Source organism: Apodemus sylvaticus, chromosome 2, assembly GCF_947179515.1.
Source record: "Apodemus sylvaticus chromosome 2, mApoSyl1.1, whole genome shotgun sequence".
Lineage (NCBI taxonomy): Eukaryota > Metazoa > Chordata > Mammalia > Rodentia > Muridae > Apodemus > Apodemus sylvaticus.
Genome location: NC_067473.1, coordinates 67,444,692 through 67,454,341, shown reverse-complemented (window position 1 = coordinate 67,454,341; position 9,650 = coordinate 67,444,692). Strand labels below are relative to the sequence as shown.

The window sequence follows — 9,650 nt, the reverse complement described above, 5'->3', positions numbered from 1 at the left end:
ACCCTACCCCACCAGGCCTACCCACTCCCTGGGGTCTCAAGTCTCTCCAGGGTTATAGGCTTCTTCTCTCATTGAGGCCAGACCAGGCAGGCCTCTGATGTAGATGTATCCAGGCCTCAGACAAGCTCCTGTAGGCTGCCTAGTTGGTGGCTCATTGTCTGAGAGATCTGGTCTTCCTGTGGGGTTGCCTTTCTCAATTTCTTCCAGCTTTTCCCTAATTCAACCACAGCACTCCTCAACTTCAGTCCATTAATTGGGTGTAAGTATCTGCCTCTGTCTCAGTCAGCTGTTTGTTGGGCTTCTCAGAGGACAGCCATGCTCGGCTCCTGTATGTAAACACACCATAGCATCAGTAATAGTGTAAGTCACTGGAGCCTCCTATTGAAATGGGACCCAATCTGAGCCAGTCACTGAACCTCCTTTCCTTCAGTTTCTTCTCCATTTTTGTCCCTGCCGTTCTTTTAGATAGGAACAACTCTGGGTTAGAGTTTTTGACTGTGAGATGGCAACTCTATTCCTCCACTTAATGCCTGTCTTTCTTCTGGCAGTGGACTCTACAAGTTCCCTCTCCCAACTGTAGGGAATTTCATCTAAGGTCTATCCCTTTGAGTCCTGAGAGTGTCTCATCTACCAGGTCTATGGTACATTTTAGAGGGTCTCCCCCCCACCTCCCACTTCCCACCTCCCACCTCTCACCTCCCACTTCCCATCTTACTTCCCATCTCACCTTCCACCTCCCATCTTAACTCCCATCTCACCTCCCACCTCCCATCTTACCTCCCATCTCACCTTCTACTTCCCAAGGTTGCCTGTTTCCATTCATTCTTCTGGCCCTCAAGGCTTCCCTCCTGCTACCCTCCCTCCCATACCTGATGCTCCTCTCTACTTCCCCTTCCCTTCCCTTCCCCTCCCCTCCCCATCCATTTTCCTCCCTCCTTCTGCCCACCCATGATTGCTTTCTTCTCCATTCCAAGTGGTATTGAAGCATTCTTTCTTGGGCACTTTGATTTGTGACCCTTCTTGAGTTCTGTGTATTGTATCCTGGGTATTCTGTACATTTTTTTGTTAATATCAACTTATTAGTGACTAATACCATGCACATCCTTTTGGGTGTGAGTTACCTCTCTCAGGATGATATTTTCTAGTTCCATTTATTGGTCTACCAAATTCATGATACCCTTGTAAATATCTAAATAGCTGAATAGTATTCCATTGTATAAATCAATCACATTTTCTATATCCATTCTTCTGTTGTAGGACATCTGGGTGCTTTCCAGATTCTGGCTATCACAAATAAGGTTCCTATGAACATAGTGGAACACATGCTCTTGTGGCATAGTAGGCCATCTTTTGGGTTTATGCCCCAAAGTGGTATAGCTGGGTCTTCAGGTATATCTATTTCCAATTTTCTGAGGAACATCCAGACTGATTTCTAGAGAAGTTGTACCAGTTTGCAATCCTACAAGAAATGGAGGAGTCTTTCTGTTTCTCCACATTCTTGTCAACATGGGATGTCACCTGAGTTTTTTATCTTAGTCATTCTGATTGGTATGAGGTGAAATTTCAGGGTAATTTTGATTTACACTTCCCTGATCACTAAGGATTTGAACATTTCTTTAAATGCTTCTCAGCCATTCATGATTCCTCTAATGTGAATTCTCTGTTTAGTCCTATACCCCATATTTTGATCAGGTTGTTGGTTTTTTGGAGGTTACTTTCTTGAGTTCTTTATATATTTTAGATATTAGTCCTCTATCAAATGTGGGGTTAAGTCCAATTGTATCAAAACCTCAACATAAATCCAGATACACAGAATATAATAGAAGAGAAAGTGGGAAAGAGCCTCAAACTCATTGGCATAGGGGAAATTTTCCTAAACATAATGCCAATGACGCAAGCTCTAAGATCAAGAATTGGTAAATGGAACCACATGAAACTGAAAAGCTTCTGTAAGACCAAAGTCATAGAAAATAGAACATAATCAGCAACATACAGATTGGGAAAATTGTAGTTTTTTTACTTTAAATGAACCTGTGAAGTTAGTGGAGGATAATGGATGTTTAGTTAAAGAACTAGTATTAGCGGAAACATGAAAACATCTCTGTTTTTACTTCTTATTCAATTTATGTTGTGAATTTATGTTTAAACTTGTATCTGGGAAAGGATGCTTGGAATACCGTGTGGTCTGTTCTCCTAAAAATAGTACAAAAACTTGAAATGACATTAAGTAGAGCAATGTAGTGGGTTTGCCTAAAGCTGCTTGTATTCTTGCAAATTTGGGGCCCCCAAAATGGGACACATCTCAAAGACAGGAGAGTATGAACGAACGAAGACACTGAGTGAACCTGCCCCCAGTTAATTGTGATTGATGAATAAAGATGCCAACAGCCAATAGCTGGGCTGAAGAGAAATAGGTGATGTTGCATTTTTGTGGGGTTAGAGAAAGAGGAGGCCAGGAGGAGGGGAGAAGAAAAAAGAAGCCACAATGGAAGAAGAAGAAGGAGCAGGAGAGAGACAGCTGCCATCAGCTAGGGTCCAAGATAATGTAGGCAAGCTTGCTGCCTGGTTGGAGTTGAGAGCAGCCGAAATGGAACATAGTAAATAGTGACTGCTAGCTTGGAGTTGTCAATGAGAAGGTAGGTTTTAACAGAATGGAGGATAGGCAGTTGCCCAGCAATTGTGCTGCTTAGGTCATATTATAACATAAAGGTGATGTTTGTGTCTTTCATCCAGGAACATAAATTGTCTAAGGCAGGTGGAATCCTGCCTTTTATTAGTAATTACTACAGACAGAGGGAGAATTAAAAACTAAATCAGAAAGAATTAGAAACTAAGGCAGAAGAATAGAAGAGATTCAGGGTAGAAGATAAATAGAATCAATAAACACAGATATTTTTTTCCTTAAAGATTGATTTTTCCCTTTTATCTTTCTCTTATAATAAAGATTAGAATCACTTTTCAAAACATTTGGCTTTTTCTGCAAGTGACTTTCTCTAGATGACAAAAAAAGTTGACAAATCTCACAACCTTAGAGTTAAGGAGGTGGAGGGCCTTTAGAGAGAAGAACATGGGACCTCTTTAGTTAAATATTCCCCTTCACCCCAACACACACACCCCGGCTGTTTAACAATTTGGTATTAATCCCCTGAGGCATGTGGCTTCTGGCCTTAGAATAACTTAGACAGATACAGGTAAATATAGAAAGCTACCTTCCAGAAAGAATCACCAGAGCTTTGGTGCTGGTCTCCAGAAGAAAATAAATGGAATATATTGAGATGTGTTAGATCAATTAACATGAGAAAGCTTATAAAGAGAATTAAAAAACAGATTTCATTTGTTGTATCACATGACAAATTTTATGGAGAAAGGAGAAAAGCAAAAATTTGATTCTGTACTACCTATGCAAGAGGAAGATAAAATAGTGCTGAGATAGTTTCTACTTTTTAAAGGACAGACTTTAAAGGGTCATGATTTCTCACCTCTTGTATTCCCTAACAAATTATTGAAGCTATATCAGAACTGCTCCTTATCCATCATTTTCACAATGTCTGATGGGAAGGAGTACAACTGCAATCTAGAGAAGTCAGAAATGTTCCTGAATAATCTGCAAGCCCCACATTAGTCCAAACACAGAGCCTTATTTAGTCCAATATGTTAATAGCTACTAGTTTGTGTTAGGAATCCATGGGTTACAGTGGTGTGATACTGACAAAAATGTTTTAGGAATAAATAACCATTTTCTAATTGCATGTTAAGACACATTCCACAAGATATAACTCAAGCCTGAAGCTGGTGACTGGGTCAATAGCTTATGACTGGGTAGCTCACATGAGAGCTTACTAGACTCATTCAACAGAATTGTTATAGAGCTAAACTATACACTGTTTATCTTTACAAGCAAAAATTTGCATAGCTCTCCATCTTCAATGAAGAGACATCTTGGGAAACGGACTTCTTGTCATAACTGAGATGTAGATATATATTCCATGAGTAAGATCAAACCAGAAAAAGTCCCAACATATACAAAACTGGCACACAAAATCCCATCCCTACCTAAGGAAGTAATAGCAACTATTGTAGTGTGCAGATTAAAAAAAAATCACCATGTGTCTCTTGTAGAAGGATTGTTACCATCTACGAGGATCTACTTTGTAGGGAGTGGAGGAAGTCCTGGGTGGGTGAAATTCTGAGTGAATTCACACTATTGACACAGACACCATCATGTCAAGGAAACCAAGGCCTTGGACCCATGTAAACCAGCAAAGCCATTTTCCCCCCATGAGTCAGGCTCAAAAGAAATGTCAAAGCTGTCCTTGGCATTGGAGTATGAGTGTTTATGGACAATTAATCAGTATATATGCAAACTGACATCTACAGCTTCCTTCCTCTGGTGTTTACCTTTAGATACGTTCTCTAGAAAATAGCTTATGCCCACCCATGAGTCAAACCTAGTAAACATGCTGAGTTTACAGGTTGCAAGTGGTGACAGACCTCAATCTGAGCATTCCTGTACATGTTTCCCTCCTATTTTCATTTCCCTAAAGCCCCAGAGAGACAAAGGACAGGAAGTAAGAGATGAAGGCAGGAGATAGGGAGCAAGGGAGAAGGGGAATGGAACAAGAGAGGGAAAAAGGGATATTTGCCTTGGAAGAACAAGTGACTGTCTCTGGATAGAGAGCAGACAGACATGGCCCATAGAAAAATGGCAGTTTATAAAGAGAAAAAGGGAAAGCCCATGTTAGGATGATTTGATTTCTTTTGATTCAACATGTTAACTAAAATAACCAAAAGGAGGCTTTTGATTTCTGGACTTCAATACTTTGATAGCAGAACCTTGGTAGTCAGACTCATGGTAAAGAAGTAGCCAAATAAGTGAACAGACCTTAGTGACCAGCTTGAGGAATGTAATCTAACAATTTAGCAAGAAAGAGGGAATGGGGAAAGAGCCAGGCCCTCCAGAACCATGATTGCTATGTTCAGGTCTACTAGAGCCCTTCAGAGCCCAATAAAACTTCTAAATATAATAGGTGATATAGAGTCTGAAGAGTAGGAAAATATATATTCCATCAGTATGTCATTAAAAAACCCTGACTGCACAGGAAATCCAATTGAGATGAATAGGATAGTGCTGTTGAAAAAGTAATTCCAGTGCTAAGAAAAGGAAATTAAGAGATATAATAAAAATAGAGTTTAAAGGATTTTCAGAGACTTAGAAGGCTATTGCCCTACATTTCTTACTGAGATTTTTATTTGAACAATAATTTTTATGCAATTGTGCTTTTTAAAAGAAAAACCCCAAGTGATAGTTTAGGGTTAATAATCATTAGAAAAAGTTTTATTTTAAAGTATCTTTCTGTAGTGTTGTTGACCTGAGTCTGCTCTGCCACAGGGCATGGCCACTTTGGAAGATAGAATGAGGAAAGTTTGATTGCACTTATCCCAAGTCACTGCCAGGGTCTGTACTGGGCTATGGGAACGTTCTGAGATGCCACTCCAGGGATGGAAAAAGCAGTCTTAGGTGTGGGAAAGCTGGAGCTGGTTGGGGGGATAGAAGGGGGGTTCCCAGGGGCTGTGACAAGGCTGGGCAGAGAGGTTCTCAGACTCTTTGACATTCTGATACAGCTGGGAGTCCCAGAAGAACAGGGAATGGACTGGGGGTGTGGCCTGCAGCTCTGAGTTATATTAGTCTGTGGCTAAGGCCTCCTTCATGGCTCCCCAATGTGGATCTTGCTGAAATAAAAAAGACAGTTCCAAACAGTTTACTGTCATGACATAAAATGGATGCATAAAACCATATCCCACTTCTTAGAGTGGGCCTGAGATTAAGTACCTTGTGCAGAGAGGAATGTCTGGGAAGGGAAGCTTAATGGCTAAGCCCTTCTGGCCTCTAGATACCTCATTAGCATGGAGAACTCTGTTTTGAGACTATGTGACCATAGGATGAATTTCTTTTCCTAATATCTTGATCTGAGATATTAGGGATCGCTCCTCTACACATGAAAGGGCTTGGGGCATTACCACTACATGAATGATGGCCACAAATCTCTCTATGGGGGGCTGCGGCTATGTGACAGGGGCCTGGTGCCAGAGCAGGTGAAGTTCTTACTGTCCCTTCAGAGTTCCTGGGGCTTCTAGTCTTTAGCATGACTTCCTCTCACAGTCAATTGGCCAGCACCTTTTAGTGCCCAACATTTTGAAAAGTTGTACGTAGTGACTTTATTAAAACACTGTTTCATCTTCTCACTGAAGCAACAATACTTTTCACCTTCTACTGAGCAGGCCTTTCACACACATGGGAGAGCTGTTATATCAAGAAATATCTTAATTTACGCAAGGTTTAATCCATAAAATGTGTAGTCTTAAAAGCCATATGAACCAAAATGAAAAAATATATAATTCTAAAAGAATGTGTGACTATGCTACTCTGTCACTGTATAGCCAGTGCTCTCACTATTTCTGTTTCCTAAGTAATAAAAGCTGAAAACATCTTAACATAAAGACTTCAGACAAAGGGGTGGGGGAGTGGGCACTTAAGGGTAAACAAGTCATGGAATGTAGAAGTTACAAACAAGTGTCCAAGAAAACAGTCATAGGTGGGAGGATACAGCCTCTCCCTGTGTCTTCCTCTGTGATGATGAAGTGTACATAATACCACTACATTTCATAGGTAATACCACTCTTTGACTCTGGCAGAAACAGTTTTTCTTTTCCAGATATTGTCATTGAGATCTTATACATTTTGTCATAATTTTGGGATTTATCTTGCTTCTACAATTTAGAGAAAGGACTTGCAAATTTCTTAGTAACTAGTCCAATTCCATATTTTACATAGACACCATATATAGTGTCTATGTATGTATATATATATATATATATATATATATATAAATATATATATATATATATAATAAAGTCCCTTTGAAATTGATTGAAGTCTGTCTATTAGTACCTCAAAGTTAAAGGTTTAACTGTATGGTAACCTAATATATGAAAACCTTTGGTTGATCCCTTTAGAGATGAAGTAGGAGCTTCATTTTATCTTTCTGCAGTTGTTGATATTAACAAAGTCATTGGTGCTACATGTAGGTAGTTATATGCAGTAACATCTTAAAGGTTTTAACAACAGTTCCTTCCAAATGTTGACTCACTCCATAGCTGCCTGTGTTAGCATAAAGTATGCATTATTTGAGTCTACAGACCTGAAAATGCATTTGTGACCTCCTGGAAACACCATAAACTTTTCTGAAAGGTATTGGCATATATACTTGTATAGGATACTTTGTGAACAAGGTAAAAATCAAGAAGAGGTTCATAACATTAAGCAATGCTAAAAAATGAAAGGTTAGTGTCATGTTGTATAAAGCAAGATTGAATAATGCTGTGATCCCAGTGACATCGCAGGTTAGTTCCGGTGTACACTCTTCTGTGATGTAAAAATATCCCCCCACCCTACACCTTAGCACAGTCACTCAGCCTCCTGCATAACATCACCAGTCATGATGTGTCAGCCCCACCTTTGTCTCCATGGCAATGACCGTCACATCTGAGTCAGATGCAGAACACAGAAACAAAGCCTTTTTCTTCAGTGGTGTTCAGGATTCTTCAGGTTTTCAGTTTTGATGTGAACTCAGAGACTTGTCCAAGTAGTTTCTGCCAAGCCCCCTTCACTTCCTTATTTCTTAGACTGTAAATCATGGGGTTTAACATGGGTGTCAAAATTGCATAGAATAGAGAAATCAACTTTTCCTGTAAGACAGAGGGGCTGGAGTGAGGCTGTATATAAGTGAAAATGGCCATGCCGTAGCACAGGGCAACCACAGTGAGGTGGGAAGCACAGGTGTGGAAGGCTTTCTTTCTTCCCTCTTTGGACTGGATTTTTAGGATGGTGGAGATGATCTGGATGTAGGATAAGAGAACCAGGAAGAGTGGGGTCATCAGGAGAATGATGCTTGATGCCATAATAGCAACTTCATTGGCAGAGGTATCTACACAGGCCAGCCTCACCACAGCAAGAAGCTCACAAGATATATGATCTATGTACATGTTCGTGCACATGGGGAGTTGGAAGGTGATAGCAGTCTGCATGACTGAGTTGATGGAACCACTGACCCAAGATACAATAGCCATCCTACTGCATAGTCCTGTATGCATTATGGCGGAGTATCTCAGGGGATTGCACACTGCCACATAACGGTCATAGGCCATCATTGCTAATAAGACAAACTCAATCCCTCCTAAACCCAGAGAGAAAAATAACTGGGCTGCACAGCTCAGAAATGGAATTGTTTTATGTATAGCAAGAAAATGAACCAGCAGCTGGGGGACTATGCTTGTGGCATAAGACACATCCACCAAGGACAAGTTAGTGAGAAAGAAATACATGGGAGTGTGCAGTCTGCTGTCCAGTCTGATCAGAACAACGATGAGGAAGTTCCCCAATACTGTCACCAGGTACATCAGCAAGAACAGGATGAAGAGAGAGACTTGAGTGTTCCAGTCACTGGAAAGGCCAAGAAGGATGAATTCATGCATCCATGTCTGGTTGTCTGTTCCCATCGAAAAATGTAAATCTACACTGAAAGGGAAACAGTTGTTCATCAAGAAGCACAGAAATAATACTTTTGATTCTTCTGTGTAACCTGCCCATCTGCAAATCAGCCATTTTAAATCACGATGGACCTGATCCCAGGGTGTTTTGTGCTTACTGTGCCTCAGAAGAACAGAAGAGGGGCTTCATGTGGTTATGATTTGGTACCAGAGGGATCAGCTAAAGCCTGAAAATTACATGCTACTACCATGCTAACAGCCTTACCACTCCACTAACTCATCTTCAGTTCTAGGATGAGCAGAGAATGTTGCATGATATTGGCAGTTTAAATAATGAGCAAAAAAGAATGTAATTGGAATGGTAAGGAAGAGTCTGAAGCACATCAACCAGACTTGTCTTGGTGAAATGCAATCATCTATCAAACAAGGAAGATTTGGAAGAAGAAAGGACTGCAGAGAGTATTATCAAGCCAAGATGTGAAACAGTTTTATTATGCAAGAGCATGATTTTGGTTTAATGCTACACACACACACACACACACACACACACACACACACACTCACTCAAAGTTTTAATAACACAAATCTATACATACGCTCAAATGTGGCTAATATGAGGTAGAAACTTTAAGCCAGTAACTGACATAGTTGTATGAGTACTAGTAGCAACATGACCTCTATGTTGAAATAGCAAACATGATTTTCCCTCCCATCTCTTCCAGGAATTTAGTCACAATTATCCTGGTAAGTAGACCTCAATACATCTGAGGTCTCACATTTGGTTTCGACCTTAAGGACCTGGTGAGCAGTGGGACAAATGTTCCTTTTGAAAGTGTTCAATCTCTTCAGCTGTTAGTTAACTTGGGTGAAGGTAACATTATTTTTCTTTTCCCCTTTTGAGTCTGTTGTTATTAAGAAACTATCCTTTTGGGGGACCAAGAGATGAGGCACTATTTGTTGCTCTTATAAAGGATCAGGGTTTGGCTTCTAGCACCTACATGGTAGTTCATAACCATTCATAATTCCTGTTCCAGGGGATCCAATGCCTTCTGACATTTGCAGACACCAGACATGACAGTCTTATGGTGGCCATATATGCATGT

General features: G+C 40.4%; 1 protein-coding gene across 1 annotated transcript; it reads right to left on the bottom strand.

Annotated features, from left to right (window-relative positions):
* Positions 1–7,602: 7,602 nt before the first annotated feature.
* LOC127677413 (olfactory receptor-like protein OLF3) lies at positions 7,603–8,556 on the bottom strand. The gene has a single exon (XM_052172497.1). The coding sequence runs from the start codon at positions 8,554–8,556 to the stop codon at positions 7,603–7,605; it is 954 nt and encodes a 317-aa protein (XP_052028457.1).
* Positions 8,557–9,650: the final 1,094 nt, after the last annotated feature.

Excerpts from the sequence above, each read along its gene's own strand:
- LOC127677413 (XM_052172497.1), bottom strand. The coding sequence starts at position 8,556 with ATGGGAACAGACAACCAGACATGGATGCATGAATTCATCCTTCTTGGC.